The 23109-nt window shown below is 52.2% G+C and overlaps 1 protein-coding gene across 3 annotated transcripts; it reads left to right on the forward strand.

The window, feature by feature from the left end:
* Window positions 1–5624: 5624 nt before the first annotated feature.
* Window positions 5625–20766, forward strand: Blacat1 (BLACAT1 overlapping LEMD1 locus). Of its 3 annotated transcripts, XM_074048510.1 has the most exons (5): window positions 5669–5748; window positions 8506–10378; window positions 10681–11393; window positions 13004–13088; window positions 13990–20766. In XM_074048510.1, exon 5 carries the CDS (start codon window positions 14029–14031, stop codon window positions 14128–14130), a length of 102 nt encoding a protein of 33 aa, XP_073904611.1. In that variant the 5' UTR covers window positions 5669–5748; window positions 8506–10378; window positions 10681–11393; window positions 13004–13088; window positions 13990–14028; the 3' UTR covers window positions 14131–20766. The 3 variants fall into 3 exon arrangements, with proteins under 3 accessions (XP_073904610.1, XP_073904611.1, XP_073904609.1); XM_074048509.1 differs by lacking the exons at window positions 8506–10378; window positions 10681–11393 and having other exon boundaries at window positions 5625–5748; XM_074048508.1 differs by lacking the exons at window positions 10681–11393; window positions 13004–13088.
* The last annotated feature ends 2343 nt before the right edge of the window (window positions 20767–23109 follow it).

The following is a 23109-nucleotide window of genomic DNA, read 5'->3' on the forward strand; positions in this document are numbered from 1 at the left end:
AAGAATAATTATTTTTCCCCACTGGAAGCTACAGCGGAGAATCAGACAAGGAGGGAACAGAGAGGTTGGAGAGGGAGAGAGAGAGGGAGAGAGAGACAAAGGAAGTGAGTGCAAGAGAGGAGACGGCCCAGCATCCGAACTGTGAGTACTTAGCGAAAACAAACAGGCAGAAAGTGCTGCGTGTCGGCGACCCCTCGGCCGGGCTGGGGGCCGGGAGCGGCTGAGAACTCGCGTCTCAGCTCTGGGTTGGGCTGGGGGACTGGGGGGGTCCCTTGTGGCATGGGGCGAACTCCAGGGTGCGGGTTCAGGCGCTCACCTGCGAGCCAGCGCTGACCCGCTGACGGCTGCGTCAACCACCGCCCTGGTCTGGCAAAAAAAGAGCCCCCACCCCGCCCCCATTGCCTTTGTTCCTTGTAAAGGGTTTTACAGCTGGTGGGATTCTGGGGGGACTGTGAGGGAGGTCGGTCGTGGCTCAGGGATAGTCGAATTTCCCTCTCCGACTGATTGAAACCCCCTTTTTGAGTGCCCCCCCCTTTCCTTTTGCTCTTTGGTGTGGAGTAGGATGAGGAAAGGGCTGTAACTGGGATAGAGACCAGGACTTTGTGACACCTGTGCATTTGTATGGCACTAAGAAGGGAAGAGTAGAGGTGTCTGGCACCCCTGGAGCAGAGATCTTCAGGAGACCCTTACTTAGGTGGGGAGAAATCATATCCTGGGGAAAACCATCAACTCTTGCGGAGGCAAAGGTGGTCCCCAGGCTCAGGGGGATACCAGCTATTTCCTCACCCCCTAGAGTCCTGTGCAGTCATGTGTCTGTGAGGTCTGGTAGGACCTCTTGGCCCTGAGCCTGCCTCTCAATCCTCTCTGGGGCCCTTGCACACCTAAGAAGGGCTGGAGCTTGGCCCACCCAGGAGGAGGAGCCCTGGCTGGGGTGGTCGCCTTGGGGAGGCTGCTCAGAGGGTCCACGACAGGGTGCCCCTAGGAAAAGAGAGCTGGCCAGCCTCTGCCTCTCCCTGGCCAGTCAGGAGAGGGCGCCTGGGGGCCCCAGGGAGGCCTTCTTTTCCTGACCAGCATTCCACAGCCTCTGTTTGGAAGCACTAGTGTTTTGCCCTCAGCTCTCATTAATAAATTCTTCTTCTGGTCTGATTACATATTCCCTGGTGATTTTTCAACTAAACAACTTAGCTCAGCTTACAAGGGCTAACTTTGCAGGGGAAGTCAGCTCTTTGGTGGCTGGGATGGGAACCCCAAGGTGAGAGGGTTCTGAACTGAGAAGGGAAAGGTTGTCCTGCAAGCAGCCCTGATGGGGGCAGTTGGGTGGCTTATATCCTCCAGGATGACCCAGCTGAGGAACAGACTGGGAACAGCTTCCACCTTTCAGGTTGCTCGGTTCCATTGGGCTGTCACCGAGGCAGGAAAAAGGGAAAGATTTCTTATATCCTCCCCAGGCAACACTTCCTCCAAGTGTTCTGGGCACCATGGGAGACTCAGGGCCCCTCCATCTGCCTGTATCTTCTTCCCACAGTGCACAAAAAAGAGACTTATCCAGGGAGGCCTCAGAAGTAGAGGCCACTCTCCTAAAGGAATGGGGAGGACAGAGAGACCCAAGCTGGGTGGTAGAGGAGACCGTGGACTTGCAGCCTGCATGGGCACCTGTCTCTCCACTGGACTGCTTGCTTGGTGGCCGTGTCTCCCAGTCCCTTGCACAGTGCCCGTCTCTTTGTATGTGCTCAGCTCGTATTTGCTAAATGAGTGGTGTTCCCTGCACACCCTTCATCTCTGCCTACCTTCCCCTCTGAGGGGTACTCTACACGGGCTCTGGAGTTCTTTAGGCTGGCCCTCATTGCCCTGTGTGGGTTGAGGGGGGCATGGAATGAACGGACAGGACTAGGGCCTGGGCAGGGATTAGAACATTTTGATAATATTCATGAATTGCTTGGGGTGAAATGCATGTGAGTTTGCCAGTGATCCATTATGATATTTCTCTTTAACAGTGTGGCTGTCTGAGAGGCAAAAACTGGCCCGAGTCCTATGCTTGGGGAGCTGGGATTCTGGTGGCACAAGCACCTGCTTGTGTCCTCCCTCCTACAGCCCAGCCTCAAGGCTTAATAGAGATCAGAAGCCAGGCTGGCCAAGGCTGTAGACTCCCTCCTCTCCCTTCCACACCCTCCTCAGCTTCTGCCTTTGTTGCTGTTTTTCTTCTGACTCTCATACCTTGATTGCCTGAGGCTATCACCAGGTCCCACCTGTAAAAGCCTAGGGATTCTGCTAGGCTGAGTGCTCCCTGTGCTTACTGAGGGGGAAGACTCAGAATGGAGGCTCCTGGGACAACTGGAGAAAGCCCCTGGAAAAAAAGGAAATTCATGCCTGACCTCTCTGTGCTTCCCTGCTCAGTGGAGCAGCACCCACCCCACCTCCGGGGGTGGGGCTCCCAAACTGTTAAATACACTGTTGGAGCTTTGGAGTAGAGACCAGGTGAAGCTGGAAGCCATGGAAGCTGGAGTCATGGGGATGGCTACCTGATGGCCTAGAAAGAGGAAAGTCACTCTGTCCTGCTCTGGGTCTGGGTCTAGAGGACAGTGTATACCAGAGCCTACCAGGTCCTTCAGGAACTAGTCTTCTGGGTCACTTCTGGCCCAGGGATGCACCTGCAAATCTTGGAAGCCCATTTGGTGGTAGAGGCATCAGGATCAAATTCCCTGAAGTTTCAACAGTGTCCCCCACCATGGTGGGTAGAGTCACAATCTGTGCACCTAAGCCCCATCCCACAATATGTTCCAGCTCAGGGATCTCCCCTCCCTGAGAGCACAGGCCCAAGGGAGCTCCAAGCACAGCCCAACCCTGAAATATGGGAGCAGCTGCATCTCTCTCCCTACTTCCAAACTTCATCAGCTCATTCATTCATTTCTTCAACAGATCTGAACCTATGCCATTCAGACCACATCCAGTTTAGTCTCCCCTGGTTGGAATGTATGGGATGGTCAGAGCAGCTGCCTCCTATTCAGTGTCTTCCTAAATGTCCCTACCGGTCCTAGGGGCTCCAAGTCCCCCCAAAAGGTACATAAGTCTACAAAAAGCTCTGAGAAGTCAGGACCATTGTGGACTCCGAAATCTTAATGGGATCTTAGATTTGATAATCCAACTTCCTTCCAGATGCAAGGCTCCCTCTACACTAGCATCTCATTTATTAGGCACCTACTGGGTGTCCAGCATGTTTCTGAGGAATGGCTGGCTGTGCACCTGTGTTCCATTGCCTCTGGGGGCAGGTTGCCCAGTGGCCCTTGTTGGAGCAGAGCTACTTCTCCCAGCCACTTTGTCTCCCATGGAGGGCTAAATGGCTCTTTGACCTTTCTCACTCTTCCCCTTGCAAACTCGTGCTGTACCCTCCCCCTGGCTTATTCTCAGGTAGAAACATCACCAACCCCAAGGCCCAGATGTAGGCCAAGGTTCAGGGTGACTCTGTGCCACTGAATAGAAATGTAGCACTCTGGCCTCCTTAAAAAGCTACAGTGTCTTTTGCTGGAGGTGTGGCTTAAGCCATTTGCAAGCACTAAGTTCTGAGTTCAAACCCAACCCCACCAAAACAAAAAAAGCCACAGTATGTTCTCAGCTTCAGTTTCGTGGCTGGGCCAGGGTTCTTCAGCCTATGCTGGATTGAGGGACTTGTTACTAGAGAGGAAAGGGCACACCTCCAGGCCTTCAGTGTCTGCTCTCCAGGCAAGTGGAAGGCCTCTAAAGACCACAAGTCAGGGACACCTCCGGCCATCTTCTCCCAGCTTACCCTGTGCTTCACTGCAGCCCTCACTTCCTCCTTGTCACATTCTGCTTTCTCAGGATCTCTCTTTTCTCCATTTCATGCTTCTCCTACCTACCCTCTCCTCTAAGAGTAAAAAATCCACAAACAGGCAAGCTAGTCTTTGTAAGCCTGTTTTCTCATCCACCAAATGGGAATAACCATAGTGCTTGCTTTATTCAGTGATTATAATCAATAGATGCCTAAGTGCATGCATGACACAGTTTATACACACACACACACAACACACACACACACTCACACACACTCACACACACAAGCTCTTTTTCCCTGTACAACTCTGATATTTCCATGTACCATCACCTTCTTCCCCCTCTTCCACAGTTTCTCTCAGTGTCTCTGTTCTGTCTCTCCTGGTTCTGTCCCACCTCCTTTTGCTCCCTTGTGGTTACTCTTAGCCCTCCCTCCCCCAGCTCCTGCTACAAGCTGCAGGGCCTAGTCTGTGCTGACAAGGGCAGGGCAGGGCAGGGCTGGTGGCAGGTCTCACTTCTTATTAGAGGCCGAAGAATGTGTAGAGTCATGAGGGACAATGAGAGCCAGCGGCAGGAAGAATGGAGCCTCTGTCAGGGCAAGAGAAGTTTCCCAAACCCTGGCCTCAGCTGAATGGGAGTACCTGAGGGCCAGGGAGGGGTAGAAACTCCATGGCGGCAGGTGGTAGGCGTGGGGGGGATATGGGCTGGGCTCTCAGGAATCAGCCAACATGGGAATTCTTAGCATCTGTTGCCACTCCTAGGCAGACCTTAGACCTTGGGATCTTGGGAGACAAGGCCAGGGAAAGCCAGAGAGAATGGTTCAGTGGCCCTGTGAGGTGGCCTTTACATACAGAGTATGTAAAGAACCCAAGGAGTTCTCAGGCTCCTTGGGTTGCTGGGCCCCAGACAGCTTCCAGTACCAGTAGAGCAATGGAAGATTTGGGGATAGGAATAGTGGGGATGGCTGTAGCATGACCTTTTACTCCAGTATAGACAAAACATCCTCAGGACTGTCCGAGGCAGGTTTTTCCTGGGAAATGGAGTTGAGGCTCACTTGACCTGCCACCTGTGCCCCCACTAGACTTCTGGCCCCCAAAACACTTCAGAGTGAGAACCTCCCCCACCCGAACTTATATGGGGCTTGTCGGGTTGGGTTGGTCTGCCATGGCCTTTCCTGTGTCCATGGACAGGAAGCCAGGACAGACTAGTGATGGCCAGGAGGGAAGAACAAGGAGAGGGTAGGTGGTGGGGCCAGACTTGAGCTGATCTGAAGGAGGAAACAGGACAGACCAGTGTTGACCTTGTCCTCCCAGGGCAGGGAGTGGTGGGAACAGGGGAGTATGGATAGGGGTGAGGAGGGGAACCAAGGCTACATACATAGGGAGGGGGGTCAGGCAGGAGAGGGGGCCTGCAGGGAGCCGCTTCAGGTCTCCTGCCAAAAAATTAAACCATAAAAAAGCCGGAGGGGAGCGGCAGGGGAAGGAAGGAGAGAAAGGAGATGGGGAGGGAGGGAGGGGACCGCACAGCCCTTCCACACCAATAGCCCGGCAGGGGGACGTGAGTAATACAGGCTGGTTCAGAAGGAGTGAGATCAAAAGCGAGTAGATACAAGAGGTTCGTGCTTCACCGACCAGACAGCCAGAAGCTCAATGAGACCTTTGTTACCCAGGCCAGTCAGGGTTGAAGGAGTACCTGACCGCCCCCGCCTGCCGGCCGCCCCACCCCCACCGTCCAGGGCTGAGGGAGGGGTGGGTCACAAGTGAGTCAAGTCTTGTTGGGCACAGCTCAGGCCTGGCCAGCGGTGGGCGGAGGAGGAGGAGGGAGGAGGCCTGCCCTCACCGGGGCGTGGAGCCTCTGGGCTGGGGTGAGTGGAGGAGTGAGTGGCTGCCTGGCAGGCAGGAAGTGGCTCTGCGGGAATTGAGGGAGACTGCGAGGGACAGGCGCCCATTCTGGGTCCTTTAGGTGAGCAGTCCAAGGTCCCAGCCCCTGGCCAGGGTGCCTTGGAGGAAGTTGAGGGCATTCTTCCTGGAGCCCAGGGCTTTTTGCAGGTCCTAGTCGGGCTTCTGGGGGTCCTTGAGAGAGGAAGGGAGACCAGAGGCTATTGGGCTGGGGGCCAGTGACCCAGAGTTCAGGTAGGAAGCTGGGTGATGGCACCTTGACCCTCAAGGCTGGGCCAGTCTGCTTAGGGGGTGTGTGTGTGTGTGTGTGTGTGTGTGTGTGTGTGTGTTCTTCTAAGTCTAGTTAAGGCAGGGTTGCTTCACCCAGCCTCCTGCAGGGGTCAGGGAGTCTCCCCCTCCAGAGGCCAGAGAGGATAGAGCAGAGGTGGGGTGGCCGCTATTTTCTGAAGCTGATGGAGTCTGATCTGGGCCTGAGGCTTCTTATCTTTCTATTGGGGGTCCCTGGGAGAAGTCAGAACTGCACCTGGAGGTCTGAATCCTCTGGGGTTTTCCTGCTCCTGGGTAAGCAGGAGCCCTTGGGGTCCCACTCCTCCAAGGCCATGGCCTTGCAGGATGGGAACATCAAATAGAATTTGTGTTTAGGCCACAGTTTTTCCAGAGTCCTGAGACCTTAGTGCTCCCTAACTCAGCTCTTCACCGCAGTCCTGGAGATGCCTGTGCCAACCATCATGTCTTGCCAACTAGAGTGGCAGCAGTAGCCAGGGCCAGCTCAGAGCTGGCTGCTCTCAGCTGGTGGGGATCTCAGCGCAGGCCCTTTCCTGTCTCCAGCTAGGTCTTGAGACCACCTCTTTCCCCTCCTGTCCATTCAAGAATGGGTGAAATGCGTAACTACCTGCACTAGACTGGGAAGCATGGCCCATTCTAACCTGGGGGGATACTCTGAGACCCCTGTTCCTCTTCCAAAGAGAAGACTGGTCTTAGTCTCTGCATTCCTTTGCCCCTCTGCTTCCTGTGCTGGCCTGGAAAGAGTTAAGCCTTATAAAGAGGGAGCCACTAAGAGGCCTCTCTCTGGACTGGACTGGCAGTCTTGAAAAGATTGCCCTTATTGATAGGAAAGGGAGTAGTGGGGAGAGGTAGTTAGGGACCCCAGGAAGGAACTGGAAGCTGATTAAGGGAATTGAGGAAGGCCTTTATGGCCAGGAAGCCACCCCTCCTCGTACCCGCAGTGAAGACCATTGTGTAGGGCCTTTGTAGGAAAGAACTGGAAACTCATTACTAGGATGGCTTTAGTGATCTTGGGGCCTGGCAGGTGGTGGAGGATGGTGGGGAACACAACCTGGGGGGGCCCTAGGCTGCCAGGGAGGCTGTGTGGGTGGATTGGGTAGAGACTGGGAGGGGTATTGGCGGGAATCCCCCCGATGTCCCCGCCTACTGCTTTCTCTTGTGGTTCCTGCTGCTGGACCCCTCAGCTCTGCCGTGGCCTATGGCTTTTCATTCCTATGTGATTGCTGTTCCAAACTCATGTAGGGCTAAAAGCCATGGGCTACAGTAAGGGACGAGCTCCTTCTGCACAACTGCACCTCCCCAAGGACCAGCCACAGAGAGGGCAGCCGAGGGAGGTCTGCTCGGAGAGGAGGGCCTGCAGGTGATCTACCAACTCTGGGTTTGGGACTAGGCTCTGTGACCCTGGCCAAGTAACTTCCACTCTCAAGACCCGGTCTCTCCCTCTAAAAGAGGAGACTGGACTGATGATCCCAAAGAGAGAGGAAGGAGACATTCAGGATGTGCAAAGGCCTTGCTGAGGGGTTGGTTTCACCCTTGCCAAGTTACTGAGCCCAAGATCATGCCAGAGATTTGGGGGCTGGAGTAAGGGGGATTGGCCTTTCCTCACCTCCAGACAGCCTCTTCTTCTCAGCCTTGCTCCTTCATTTCTCTTTCCTCTAGACCCAACTCAGAATCCTCAGCTGTGTCAGGAGACATCGGGCTCCTAAGTGGTTGAAAATGGGAACATTTGGGCCAGCCACAAAAGGGGAGAATGCTCCAGGTTGACATTGGGAAGGCCATGCCCCTCGAGGAAGCTGGCTGGCTGACTGGAGCCCAGAGTCCCTAGTTCCTGGTCTTTCTCTTCCTCTTGCTGTATACACAAATGGCACCTGCTCTTCCTTCTCCCCTCCTGCTTGTCATTCAGCCTGCCTAGCTCCCTCCCTTGCCTATTTCCACTTCCACCCAGTTTAAATCTTCCTGACTCAGTCCCAGCCATCCTGGGACACTCCAACAGATGGAAATGAAGCAGGCAGTCTGGCTGGAGTGACAGGGGAATCACCCCCACCTCCTGTGCAACCTCCCTTCCAGCCCCCAGTCTGTCTAAAACAGACCACTGAAAAGTCATAGGAAGTACTGTATTTGGTATTGAGAGTCAGAAGACAAATTACTTATAATGTCTGGGAGCCCTTAATTTCTCCAATCATCATTTCAAGTTCCTACTGTGTACCATGATTCTGGCCATCTTACCTGCGGGAACCCAAGACAGCCCATTTTATTTACAGGAAATCTAGGGTACAGAGAAGGCTGGGAAACTGCATCTACCTAGTGTATTTGGTTAGTAAGGGGCAGAGCGAGAGGTTGAACCCAGATTCAATGATGCCAGAACCCATCTCTTATCACATTATGCTAGAGGCAGGGAGAACCAACTAGTGCATGGAAAGTACCCTGAACCTGGGCAGTGCAGGGCACACACCAGGGCTGTTTCTTTGGAGGCTTCTATGGGGTGCATGGCTCAAGTCCAATCACTCTTTGTCAATCACTGGTTTTCCTTTTCCAGCAGGAGACTGAAGGTAGAAGGAAATAATAGAAGCAAAGACAGAGCCTAGGCCAGCTGGGTTTTTGCTGGGGCTGACCCAGGCTACTTCCTCTCTGCCTTCTCTTAGATGACAGAAGGAACAGGTTTGTTTTTTGCCCAATAGGTTCTCTTGCCAAGAGATGGGAGATAGCTAGCCCCTGTCCCAATGTCCCTCCTTGCTCTGAAGACCTCCCTATTCACTTTCCTTGGCTCCCAATCCCTTAATTAGGCCCTTCCAGGGACTCCTTTTATGTGGTTTGCCTAGCACTGAGGAGAAGGGGACAGGTGAACTGTTTGAAAGAATCTACCTCTGAAAAGCTTCAAGCAAAATAAAGCACTCAATAGGGACTGCAGAGTAAATATTAGTGGAAGGAATCGTGAGCTGGGAGGAAAGAGATGAGAGGTCCAGAGCAAGCCCACAACTGGGCAACTCACCTGAGACAGTCATTCCTGCCCTTTGCTGGAGCTGGGCCTGGGATTACAAAGTTGGACCTTCTTTCTATCCTTTGACTCTTGGCCACTGCCAGGGGGCAGGCCTGGAGAAGATATGCAATTGTATATCTCTCGTAATTGTTGAACTGCCCTGAATATGCAAGCTGGCCTCCTGCCCTGTCTCCCTGAGGAGTCACAGATCAGAGGCCTGCGTCTGTCCTGTCCCTGCCTCTGTCCTGTCCCTGCCTGCAGACAGCTGAAACTGAAAACGTTTCTGAGCAGCGTAAGTCTCCTGTAGTCCTCAGATAGACTCAGCATAGGCCCCCCTTGGGAGAGTGGGCCCATGTTTAACCACTCTGAGGTTCAGGCAAATTTCTCTGGTGGTATTTGTTCCATTTTTAATGGAAATGGAATTTGACCGCCAAACTCTTCTCCTTTCTAAATGCAAAGACAATTGAAAAAAAAAAAATCTCTGTCCTCCTCTTTAGAAAGGTTTGGCACTAAAACTTTACCTCAGGGTGATCCTGAATTCAAGCTAGACTTGAGGCAGGACCGTGACCTGGGAAACAGAAGCTTAAGGGTGCAATAAGAACCGAAACCTATTGGTGCCATTATTGCCAACAGATCCCTTGTGGTGCTTGTAGTCTGGGCCACCAGGTTCCTAAGTGCTGTGTGTCTTATTGATGCCCCTCACCCACATACATACACCTTCTATCACGCTTATGATTCAAGGTGGGCCCCTCTCAAATCCTGATGAAGGAAACAAGGACATTTCAAGACTATTGCTACTGTGAGCCCCACCCCCAGCTACAATGACCTCCAAATATCTCAGAGCTACTGTTAAATGCTTAGCTGCTCTGATAGTCTTAAAGATAGGCTTGGTTTCTTTCTCCTTTTCTCCATAGGCAGGCAAGCAAGAAGCAAGAGGGTCTGGCCTTGGTAATCTCGGGGCTGTGGCCTCTGAAGGCCATGGAAGACAGGAGAGGGCTTGGCTCCAGAATCCCAGGAACTGTGTCTCCAGCAGGCCAAGAAGGAGTTAACTTCCAAGGAGAACGTGGGTTTCCCAGACGGGAGCCCTGTGCCCAGCTTGGCTTCTGCCAACTCTGGGAAGAAGTCCTGGGATCTGTAGTTTGTGGCACCACCCACCCCTGGCCTGCCTGTTTATCAACACTGCCTGGTAGACTACAGTTCCCAGAAACCTGCAGAGGCCAGGCTTTGGGGGAAGGGTTGGGGTGTGAGGCTTGGAGATGGCAGGGGAGAGGGAGCAGAGGGAGGAGGTAGGGAGAGAAAACCCAATCCCCCCCTTCCTTTTTAATTCTTTCTCCTGGTGTGTCTGCTCCACCGCCCGAGCTAATCCCCCAAATCCGGTCTCCTAAGCCGCAGCTGCTTCCCTTTGCTGTGATGAATGGCTCTGGGATGGAAGGTGAATTCATATTTTAATTACTGAGGCATGGTGCGAAGGGCACAGGGGAGGGGGCAGAGGGCTCTGCATTGTTTCAGAGGCACTGGGGCCACCCCTCCCCACTGGGTCACTTCTCTACCCTTTACCTGGGGTGGGGGTGGTGGGGCATGAGGATGGGAGTCTTGCTGGAAGCTCCTCTGCTGCCTTGGGAGATGAGGGGGTGAGAGTGGGAGGGATGTTTGTCTGAGAACTCCTGGCTTGTCCTGACACTGTTGAATATCTTCCTACCCTTCCACCCCCACTGCCGCCCACTTTGATGGAAGACATTGCCAAAATTGAAGAGACATCAAGGAGTTTGAGGTCTGCAAGCTCAAAGTCCCGGCTTCCTCCCCATCTTACGGGTAGCCTCTTCCTAGTTTTTTCACATGTTCAAACTGCTCCTCTTTCACTCGAGGTGCTGGGTCAGGAGAGTGTGGCAGAGAGAGGAGATGTGGGGCAAGAGCCATGGGAAAGGGTGAGCAGGGAGGCTGGGGAGTCCCTGGATGGTTTGTGAGGATGCCCTATGGCTCAACATCTCTTAGACTTAGCTGGGCAGAGAAGCATCTGTATGTCCCAGACCCCAGACCATCTTAGACCTGAGCTGGGGAAAAGCCAGAGGAGGAAGGAAAACGAGCCAGGGCCAACAGCTTGCAGTCAGCTGAGCCAACTGTGAGGCCAAGGGAGGTTGGTCCAGTGTCTATCTTCCAGTTCTGGATTTCTAGGGCTGTTTTTCCATTCCTGATCTCCTTCTGGACTATGGGAGGGGGTGAAGAGGTGGAGGAAAGCTCCCATCAGGAGCACAGGTGAGTGGGGAGTATTCCAGGGGCCACTGAGGAGAGGACCACTGGAACCTGACTTCTCAGGGAGTCTCCAGCTGGTGCTGGGGGCAACTGCCAAGTGTGAAGGATAAAGGCAGACAAAAGAGGGGTCAAGACTCCTGCCTGGGCAAAGCAGACGGAGGTGCAGAGACTGCAGCCCTGGCAAAGCAGCTCCCCAGGTACCTACTGGTCAGCAGACAAGGACATTGACACGGGATTCTCTGCCCCATGTGTCCCCCACTTCAGGGGCTGATCCAGCAACCTTGATGCCATTGGCAGCCCAGACTTCCCCCAGGGCTCGGACTTGTGCCCTTGCAGTGAGGCCTCTAGTAGGCAGGCCCTGGTTGAGAAGCATTCGAGATCCAAGTTCTGGGGAGAATACGGCGCCAGGCCCTCTGTGTCATTATTCCCCCTGTCTTTGGACCCAGGTGTCTCATTGGGGTGGACAGTCCTTGGGCTCCTCTTGGGAGCCAGGTTGCAGCCCCCAGCTCAGCTCCTGAGGGTCTTCTATCAGTCCTCCCACTCCTATCCCAACCTTCTTTACAACGGCGGACTGAGCAAAAAATCAGGATTTTCGCTTTCCCAAAGGACTATGGGGAGGAGCAGTCACCGAAGGAGGTATATTTTCAAAGAATAGGCACTGGAGGGAAAGTAGAATGAAGAGGGAAGAAGATCCAGATATCCTGGGACCAGAGACCCTGAACTGCCCTAGACCTGTGGTGGGGCTGTGAGAGTCAAAGATACTTACGCAGTTTGTTTTACTTGTGATTTCCTTCCCCAAGTCAGCGTTTTTGCATCTGTTGACTCCTCCACATCATTTTTCTGTAATCTTGAGAATGCTTTGTTGATAGTACCCTTGACATCCACGGGCAACATGGGAGGAAGTGTATACATTACAAGTACTGATAACCAGGGAACCCCTCTGCTCCCCTTCCCTTCTTCCTGATTGAACTAGAATTTCCAGTGTCCATCTAGTCCCTTAGGTTTAGAGGCTCAACCTTGTCTAACCTGGTACACGGAAAGTAGGAAATGAAGGCCCAGAGAGATATAGCCACTTGCCTGGGGTGACACAGCAAATCAACGTCAGAGCCAAGAATAGAACCCAGGCCGCCTAAACTTCGGCTTAGGTCCCTATCTCTCTCTAGGTTTGTCATGGGAAGGAATCCAGAGATAGCTGCAGGAGATGGATCTAGAAATATAGTAGTTGTGTCTCGGCTCTGTCTATATATATCCTGGAGGTTGCTTTCTGCTCACTATATATACTCCACCAGAGTGGGTGTGTAAATGGTGCTGGAAAGCCGGTGGGTTATTAAATAACAGCCTGCCTATCTACCCGTGCTGACTCAAGCTGGGCCTCCTGCCCACCCAGCTGGCCATTGGAAATGCATTGCACCTATTAATTACAGCTATTAGATGTATTACCAGGCACTGAGGGGGGAAGGGAGGGAGTGAGGCGAGAATCCTGATAGGACCTGGCTTCACAGTGGGGACTGTGCTTGGGGAGGGCCTCTGCTCTGATGAAGAAGCACATAGGAGGTTTGGTCCGATGGGCAAGGTTAGCCAGACCTGTTCAGAAAGCCACCACCTGGGCTGTACCAGGATCCTCAGAGACAGAGTACTTTGCAGACATGCCTTGCGTTTGGGGGGCCGAACATACGATGCCATCTCTGATAGCAAAGGGAGGTGTTTTAGCTTCCTAATTCCAAACCCCCTCACTTTGCCCCCAGCCTCTCTCCTTCCCTTTGGCATTGGGTTTTGTACACCTGTTTGCTCCCTGTGTTCTTCCTAGACAGAGCAGCAATTCACTCCAGGCCCGGGATGCAAATAGAGGGCCCTTTCCTGTTCCCAGCTCCCCTGCTTGAGCTGACTCACAGGTACTTGTCCTTCAGCAGGCTCAGTGTCAAGAAAAGGCATAGAGGTGAAAGGGGTGGCGGTGAGGGGGGCAGGGAGAGGTGGCTGTGCAGGTAGGCAAGGCTAGAGAAACTTAGATGGGTGACTGGCAAGGGATACTTTCATAGCCTGAGCCATCTACCCATCCCCAGCCAGACTACTGCAGATACTAGAGGTGGGAACCACATGCCCAGCTGGGGCAAATGCAGGCTCATCCTCCACCTCAGCTGGCTTTGTGCTAAGGAGGAAATGATGTCTTTCCTCTTTGTTCCTACCTCCCAATTCCTTTGGCCAGCATAGGTGCTAAATAAAATAACCTGTTAGCTGAAGAGCTGTCTTTGCTCTCTGTTCCCCTGCATGATGAGCACGAGGATGTGTTACTCCTAGCAGGCAAAGGACATGCATGATGCTCCTTTATAGGCTTTCCTAAGGAAGTCAGACGACCTGCGACTATATGCCAGGTGTCTGAATAGAGGCTGTCCTGAATGGAGGATTCATCACATTCCACAGCATCCCACATCTAGAGCGTCTGAACTCCTCCCCCACCGCACACACACCTGTGTGTAAGGTGACACAACCAGAGCTTATTTTGAGCCACCTTGCTTCCTATTCTTCAGCCACAGGTGTGAGGGGATGATATGAGGCAGAGGGCCAGGGACAAAGCACGCAGCTGGGCTTTCTCCTCTGATGACATCAGCTCCACACAGATTAGGAAAATGTAGGTTTTAAGGAGGCTGTTGTTTGGTGGTGAGACTCCTCTAGTTGGTGTGATGGTATCAGGGCTTGAACAGCCTTACAGAGCCCAAAGGATTCTAGGAACATTAACCCCAGCTTACCTCTTCTGCCTTTTTCCCACCCCTCTTCCTTCCCTGCCTTCCCCTACAGATCTTCTCTGGAGACCATCCCCCCTGCCTGGCCCAGGGCATGCCCCAGTTCACTTTCGCCTGCTTCTGTGGCCTCCATGGCTTCTGCAAGATGAAGAGGAAGAAGGAGGAAGTTCACAGAGAGCGGGAAACGGCAGTGTGAGCAGAACCTGGGCTCTTTTGTCAGTCCCCAGCAGGTTCCAGGCCTGAGGCCGCCCACTGCAGCTGAGGCTCAGAGCAGGAGGCCATTTGTGAGTCTTCTGTCTTCATTTAGCTGACTCCTGACTAACGTGAGGGCATCGGCCTCCCCATGCCCATACCCATTCACTTCTGATCTTCAGTCCTCCTTGGACAGAGGCCCCAGTCGGGCAAGGGAAATCCCAGGACCTGCCACTTGCCTTTCAGAGACTGGGAAGCCAAGGAGTGGAAACTTATGCCTTGAGGGCTTTGGAGACTCCTCTGGGGTAGCCCCTCCCACGAGGGACCAGCGGCCTTAGCTGAAGAGAGCTGTTACTAAATAGGAAACTGGCTGCTCTAGAAGACAGCCACCTAGCAGCCCTGCTCTGATCCTGGCACTGAAGGTGTGAGATAACTACCTTCAGTCCAGAATGGCATCTCTGCTGGGGCCTTAGGACCCCAGCCCCTTCCTAGCATCCTTCTGGACCTGGGCTAGGCCTGAGGTGGAGGATGGAGTTGGACAGTGAGAGGTGGCTCTGCTTCTTCCAACACCACAGGGCTGTCTTTCCTCAGCCTTGGCCCTGACCACCCCCCCACACCCTGACTTCCATGATGTCCATACATACTTGGCATCACACAGATGTGGGGAGGCCTCTCCCTCAGGCATCGACCCCCTCAGGGACTAGATCTACCAGGGTCCAGACTGTGGGACCTCTTTCCTGTATTATGCTATGCCCCAACTTTGTTCTCCTGTCTCCCTGCCTCGTTCCTGTCTTCTCAGAAGCCACAGGGGCGAATTTGTTTGCATGTGGTGCCTTCAGGGGGAGCTCTAGGACTGCCCTTGACCTTTCTCCTCATCTCCCCACCCCATCAATTTGGCTTCAGTCTTGCCCTCCTCCCCACCCCTAGTCCATTTCTAGGAGGTAGAAAGCAAAAGAAAAAACATTCCCTTCCCTCTTTCCCTCCTTCCTCTCTCTCTGTCCCCACTTTGACCTTGTGCCTGGACTTCCCAGGTGCTAGAAGGGTATGTGGACAGGAGTACCAGCATCAGAGAACCTGTAGGCAGATCCTGTGGCTTCGTGAGCCCGCCATCTTCCTCCCAGGAGCAGTTCCACACAGGAGCGATCACATCCAGGCCAGCATCCAGGGACAAAATAGCCCATCTAACAGATAAACAGATGGCCTCATAGATGAGGTCAGGGCCCAGGACAGAAGGAGGGTCTGAATTCCCCTTTCCAGGGAATGCAGACTTCTCTGGACAAACAGGGAGGGTAGAGGCCCCTTCTGCCGCTCATCAGAACCTGGCAGCCTTTCCTGCCTGGCTCATGCTCACAGTCAGGGGCATTTCCTGGGCTTTGGGCAGATTTGGTGGGATCAGGGTTGTCTTGGTGAGGCCCCAGCACAGCTTAAGAGTTCTCTCCTCCATTCTCCACCCCCTCCTGCAATCTGTTATTTCCTTTTATATCCAAAGAATTCTAAACAGAAGTCTATCCCTCAAGGAAATAACAAGATTGAGCAATAAAGGCCAGTCAGGTCACAAGGGACAGGAGAAGCCTTGAGTGAGGCAGAGAAGAGCAGAAAAGCTGTGGGGACTGCCCTGATAAAGAAGTCTGAGCACTTTTCCTGGGGCCACACATCCCTGTGGCGGTGGCCTGCAAGGCTGCAGTCCTGGAAAAGTTACTCTGAGAGGGGGAGGATGAAATCATATCCTCAAGCCTCAGAGGTATTGGGTGTTGTGTCCCAACCACACAGGCTCACCCAGAGGAAAGGTCAGAAGAGTGGAGAATGCAGGCCTGGGAGGAGGTGTGAAGGACAGCTTTCCCCCTGGTACCTGCACTCCTTGGCAGGGAGGGCAGCCGCAGGGTTTGGCAGGGAGCCCACTCAGAGCTGCTTCCCCCAAGACACTGGATATCTTGGGCTCCTGCTCTGGGAATTTGGTGGGGTCCCAAGGTCAAGGCTGTCTGAGTGCAGCCCAGCTGGTGCCTACAAACAGCTATCCTTGGCCTGCAAGGTCTCTGGACAGAGAGGAGCTGGCTCCTTCTTCATCCAGGCTAAGGTGGAAGCCAATGCTGTAGGAGCAGTGGCCTAAGTAGGAGACAGCAAGGAGGTGTCAAACAGACACACCACATTATCTTTTTTTGGGGGGGTGAGCAGGACTGGGGTTTGAACTCAGGGCTTTGTGCTTGCAAAGCAGGCGCTCTATTGCTTGAGCCACACCTCCAGTCCCCCACACCATATCATCTTGTTCCTCTGTTTCCTGCTCAGGGAGATGGAGACTTTGCTTCTCTCAGCATCTTGGGAAGCATTCTGGAAACTTGTGCCCACCTCTGTGCCCTTGGGTGAGCGCAGGACACATGTATCCTAAAAGGCAAAGCAGCCCCACTGTTCCCCCATCACAGCCTGTGCCTCTGACTTGTAGCCCATGATTCTTTGTCCCCTGTTCCTTCTAGGATGGGCCTGGCCACCTTGTTCCCTGCCCTGCTGGGAGTCTCACTCCTTCACAAAAATTCAGTTGAATAATTTTATCTTTTCTGTTTCAAATTCTCTCCACTCCCTGCCCAAGAAAAGGCCATTTCATGGTCCTTTCTTAGAGACTCCATGGAGGTGGGAGTCCTGAACTCCTGGAGTGAGGCAGGACTCTTTTTTTTTTGCATGGCAACAGGTCCCCCTTGAAGAAAGGGAGGGCACTCAGCATCTCCCAACTCTAAAGGGGAAACTTCCCCTACTCATTTCCGCTGTGGGGCTGTGGGGTGTTGAACGGGGAATGAAGTGGGAAGGGTTCATGGGGTCCTTGTAACTTAAGATGTCTGGAACCCTGGCCCATGAGCCTAAAGGGCGTGTTGTCTCAGGCTGAAGTCTTTCAGAGTGTGATTTCCTTCTCCACTCCCAGGGAAGGACTTTTTGAATGTAGCCTATGGGTCCACAGAAATATATAGGGAGATTGTTATTTTTAGAAAAAATAAAAAGCAATAATTTAATTACCTACATGAGGAAGTACAGTGGGATTTGGAGAGCCCTGTGCTGGAACCCAGGTCCCTGGGCTCTGGCCCTGTCTAGACATTACTGATCCTGTGACCTTAGGTGAGTCAGACCTTATTTCTGAGACTCAGCTTCCTCAACTATAAAGGGGACTGTACCAATGTCCTCTAAGTCCCCTTCAGAGTTCAGGGCTCTGTAGGTCTGGGAGGTTGAGCCTCAGTGGAGCTCAGGACCATGGAAGCAGAGGGGTTGCAGGTATCCTGAGTCCCCATGGATGCACTGTGTAGACAGCAAATATGTGGGGACGACACTTCCCCAGCCATGCCAAAGGGAGTACGTCTGACCTGCACTGTGACTGCAGGCCATCTAGGCCATCACCGGTGCCACCTTTGTGCTCTCCTCCCCTCCCGCCCCCTATCGCCACCACCTGCAGATGCTCAACAGATTCAGAAGGGAGCTGAAAGGCCAGGGTCTGCACCTGCCCCATTTATGCAACCCTGGGCTTCCCTTTGCACGGCTGACCACACACCCCTCTTCAAGCCGATGGAACCACCCCACTTCATTCCTTTCCTTGCCTTCTGGAGGGGAAATGCCTCAAGCCAAGTTTGCCCTGGCTACAGACAATGTGCATTTTGCCCAGCGACTGGGGAAGTTATAATGGTAGAATGAGCTGGTGGCTGTTTTTGGATGGAAAACTGCAACCTCCAGTCCTCAGTTATCTCCATGGCTGACTCATGACTAGGACAAACTGCTTCCTTTCTCCTGGTGATGAGTCTCCCTCCCTCCCTACCTCACGTGAAGGCAGGTGGTACAGGGCACCTTGTATTGGATATGTCTAGATATGGCTTAAACTTTGAGATGGACACTCAGTTCACAATCTCAAAGATTGGTCTTCAACAGTGAAGGGAATCTGGGTTGTTGCCTTTGTGGACCTAGCAGCTAGTCCAGGAAGTTTGGGTTCATCCTCAAGGTGGCTGCTGTGCCCAGAGGTGATCAGGCTAACAACACTGCAAGAACCAAGAACCAGAATCTGTTCCCAAGGAATGAACTTACCAGGCTTCTGACACACAGCAAGAGATAGTTGTCACAACCATCACCCTGTTTGCGGTACAAACAGCTTCCTGAGTTCATGTTGCTTAACAGCCTAGGGCCAGGGCATCTGGCACATCAGAATGAACCCTCCTGGCCCCCAGGCTGTCCCTGGAGTGGTCAATGCCCATTGTGCTAGAGTTCTTGTGGCCAGCCCTGCTTTGACCACCACAGGCCATGAAAAAGAATTAGAAAGCTTGTCTTTTCAGTGGGGAGGCCAGGAAATAAAACCATCCACCAGGAGAGGTGAGAGCTGTCCAGGACATCCCTGGAGGAACTCCCTGGGCTAAGGAAGGAATTCCAAAAGCCAGGAGCCCCCAACATGGTCTGGCAGAAACCTTCAGGGTCTGGAGTTCAAGGGTTTTCCTAATGGCTGCTTGTCCCTCTCCCTTCTCTGGGGTAGCCCTCTCTCCTCCCTCAGCTCATTTCTGTGTTCCAATCTGAGGGGCGGGAGGAAGGAAAGAGAGGGGGAGATGGCAGGACCCAGACAGATCCTCAGGACTCTCCCAGCCTCTGTTGCCATGGCAACGCTGCTATTTTTATCCCGTTGTTCATGATGCTCAAAGCTCTGACTTTCTCTGTTCCAGAGAGGCCAGGCAGCCTTCTGCCCTCATCCCTCAACACAGCACCTTCTCCCAGAGGTCCAAGGAGGGAAAGGAATGATGAAGAAAGGAGAATCCACTAACTTCCTGAGGGATCTTTGACAGGGTTTTGCCTCTGCACATGTAACCTTTAGTTTGCTACCTGTCTTAGGCACCCAGTTTCATGCTTTCTAAGAGATCGAAACTCCTAATGGTTGCCCTGGAAGAAACTAGGAAGAACTCTTGGAAAGTTCCCCTACCCAGCCTTGATACAGGCTATTGCCCTTCTTGGGTAAACCAGACCTGGGTCTGAGGAAATGTCCAATTGGTGTAAATAACATATGGAGAACTCAGTTTGGTTAATTAGCAGTAAGTCACACTTGATGGGGATACTTCCTTCTGTCCATCCACCAAAGAGCTAGGAGAAAAGATTTCCACGTCTTTGTCTAGTCTTTCTGCCAGAAACAAGACAGTATATATTCTCCAGGCAGGAAAGCCGACTTCCCCTAACTTACACAACCACATTTCTTCCAGGAACTTGAGGTCTTTTATATTTTCATGGTGTTGGGGATCAAAGTCATTGGTGAGCATGATGGTACGCACCTATAATCCCAGCTACTTGGGAGGTAGAGGCTGGAGGATTGTGAGTTTGAGGCAAGCCCAGAAAAAGGTAATGGCAAGATCTTTCCTCTAAAACAAAAATATGAACAAAAGCTCTGAGGCTGTAGATCGTGTGATAGAGCACTCATCTAGCGTGCACAAGGCCCTGGGTTCAATCCCCAGCACCGCAAACACACACACACAGCCCCAAGCTTTGCACATGCTAGGCAAGAGCTCTACCACTGAGCTACATCCCCATGCTAGAGCTGAGATCTTGATGCTCTTGGTTGAATTTAATGAAGTTCTTAGAAATGTTGTAACTATGCTTTCTCTGCCTCTTCTCTCTGGCCCAGATTTTAGTCCTATGTCCACACCTTCACAGTCGCAGGGGACCCCTGAGAGTCGATGGTGCTAATGTTCCCCAACTGTACCTATATAGGTCAGTGAGATTTGAACCCAGCACATGAGGTAGCTGGGTTGTGGGGTGCATTACATGTACATCCTCAAGACCATGACCCTAGAGACAGGATCAGATCTTAACCCAGTAGAGTAGCAATCTATATCTTGTTAACCCCTGCACTGAGGTTCTACCTCTGCTGAAGTGACTCCTGGATGGCTCATTTTTCTGAGGTGGCTGAGACCCATTGATTAAGCCTCTAATTGGTTTCATTTTGGCTCAAGCTGCATGGTTTCTCAAATCTATGCACCTGGAGTAAGCACTTTTCTGGTTGCCACTGAAAAGCATGCCGGCAAATGCTGCTCTGTTAATTGCTGTAATAAACAGACTTTATTATATCCCTTTGCAGTAAATGAATGATGTCGTCAGGGTGGATGGAGCCTCCGTGTTGATTTCACACTGTAATACACTGCAGCAGAAGCCAAACGTTTGTTTCCACCAATCTGCTGAGCAGAGGGAGAATGGAGACTGGGAGGAAGAGTCGGGATGTGGATATGATGTAAAGTGAGGCTTTGGGGACACCTGAGCCCTTGGAACTTGGGGCCCCACTTATACTACCTGTAAAGTGAGGGAAATCAGCCTCCCTTCCTCCTAGCATCTCAGAGAAATAGATAAAGCTGACTAGAGTACTACTGGGTGCTTTAGCACTACTTGATGCCATGGATTTACAGGCTTTAAAGACTGGGCTTCTCAGAACGATTGACAGAACACTGTCAATTTTCAGACTTGCAAGGACGGAAAGATGCCATAAGATGGCGTTGCACTAAGAACGAGGGTTATTTTGTGGTATATGAATTCTAGATCAATAAAGTTATTTTAAAAATGATTATTCTGTCAACTCCATTCGGATCGGGGGATAGAGATTCTACTTAACTTTGAACAAGGGCCCTTAGGGACAGAGAACCTGAGTCATCATCTCTGACCCCAAAGTCAGTCTCCTGGAAGGAAGAAGTGTTTGGGGGCAGGTCACACAGCAGCTGTAGGTTAGAGCACCCCTCCTGAGAGGGGTAGCTCCCTCTTCTCCAGACTCAGCCGGGCAGATGCCTGGCACAGGGCACTCATGAAGCATTCATGCAATGGTATGGGACAGATATGCATCCCAAGCCTTCAGTTCAGGAGGCAGCTGGGATGCCTTCCCCAGCAGCTCTGCTGTCTGCACCCAAGCCTTCACTGTAGGTGTGAGGAAATCTGTGTGTGCTGTCTCTGTTGAATCCATTCAATCAACACTGAGTCCTAACGCTTTGCAGGGCTCTGTGGGAGCTGCTGCAGAGGAAACACAGGAACTCAGGCATTGCCCCAGTCCTGAGGAACTTGCAATATAACAAAAAGCAGCACGACAACGTTCGGAGTGCAAAATGCCTTGGGTAGAATACAAGCAAAGGGCTTTGGCACTCCAGGGGCCTGAGAGGATCCAATTGCTTGCAGAGTGGGAACAGATCAGGGAAGGTGGAATTTGATCTGTACCTTGGAAGATGGAGAGAAAAGCATGTTCAGGGCACAGATCCTGGGGAATGTTCTCTCCCCTTTGCTAACAACTACAGACTTCTGCCCATGGCTCTGTGCAGACAGAGCCAGCATTGCCCTTGACAGCAGGCTCTTTAGGAAGCCTCTTCTGTCACTGGTGGGCCCTACTGTTCCCAAATTCCTCTTCTCTCCAGGATTCTGATTCCTGACAGCTCATTAGGGCTGTGACTTTAGGTTTTGATCCTCTGAGATTTTCGATCCAGGAGGGAAACAAGTGCTGGGCAGCTATCATGATCTGTCTCCAGCACTGGAGGCCCTCCTGCAACAGGTTTTGTTAGGAGGGAGGGAAGAGCCTGAGAACCTCAGCTGACACCTGGCCAAGGAGCATCACCAGGTTGGGAAAGGACATTGAGAACAGGGTGGCTGGAGCTCCAAGTACCAGGTTACTGTGTCCACACATATTTTCCAGCCCTCACTCCTCCCTTTTCCTTCCTCTTCCTTTTTCTAACTCTTCGTCACCCACTTTTTCCTCTACCCTTCTTCCAAAGAGGAAAATTGGGAAACCTTAGAAGCATCTTGTACTGTGCCCTCATTTTGCACTCTACTGCCTAGGGCGAGGTGGCAGGCCTAAAGTGCTGGGCAGTGGTCATGGCTCTGCCCCAGGTGGAATGTTGATGGCCAGGTAGACACGTGGTGCTCTCTGTCTGTACCTTGAGTCCCTTTCATATAGAGCCGGTGGAACTCTGCTTCCTTCTCTTCACTCAGTTGGCTATGGGGGAAGAGCACAAGACTTAGGTTCTGATCAATTCTCTTTAATAGTTGTGACAGCCAGAGAAGTCATGTCATCTTCCCACACATGGGCCACCCATATGTAAGATGCAGACAATAAATATTTATTATCCATAGTAAATGTATATTATACATATAACAAAATAAATGTGAGGACCAAATCAGGTAGCATGTGCTCAAGTAGCATGTCTGGGAATTGAGGCCCAGACAGAGAGCATCACCTGTCTACCTGGCCATCAGCATTTTACCTGGGGCAGAGCCAAGAACACAGCTCAGCACTTTAGGCCTGCCTAGCTTAGTGCCTGACCCAAAGCTGAAAGCGTTAGTTGGAAGAATTACAAATGGCACCAGTCGCCTGTGGCTCACACCTGCCATCCTAGCTACGAAGGAGGTAGAGATCAGGAGGATCGCAGTTGGAAGCTAGCCTGGGCAAATAGTTCAGAGACCCTATTTTGAAAATACTCAATGCAAAAAAGGGTTGGTGGAGTGGCTCAAGTGGTAGAGCTCCTGCCTTGTAAGCATGAAGCCCTGAGTTCAAACTCCAGTACGGCAACAACAACAAAAAAAGAATTTACAAATGGCAAATTGTGCATTATGCATCTGTCACATATTCCACTGCATCTAGTCTGGTGCTCCCAACAGAGCAGAAACTCAGTAAATATAGGTCAAATTGAATTGAAAACAGAAGTATGGGAAGATCAGGGATCATTAAACCCGCGACTCAGATACTTTTCCCTTTGTTAGGGTATAGACAAGACATAGAAATATATTTGCCCCCAAACGCACGTGGTGTGGGATGGTGTCGGGTGGTGGGATTCTCTTAGCTGAGCTGAGCACGTCACTTCCTTCTGCTGCATTTCGGGGAGCATCCTGCAGGCGGCGCTCTCCCATCATCTCAGCCTCAGCCTAGTGGGGCTGGGGTAGGGAGCGAGGGGTGAGGGAAGTGTGAAGGAAAAACAGCCCCACGCGTCACTCACATATTTACATCGCAACTGTCAAAATAGTT

This window comes from Castor canadensis, chromosome 11, assembly GCF_047511655.1.
Source record: "Castor canadensis chromosome 11, mCasCan1.hap1v2, whole genome shotgun sequence".
NCBI lineage: Eukaryota > Metazoa > Chordata > Mammalia > Rodentia > Castoridae > Castor > Castor canadensis.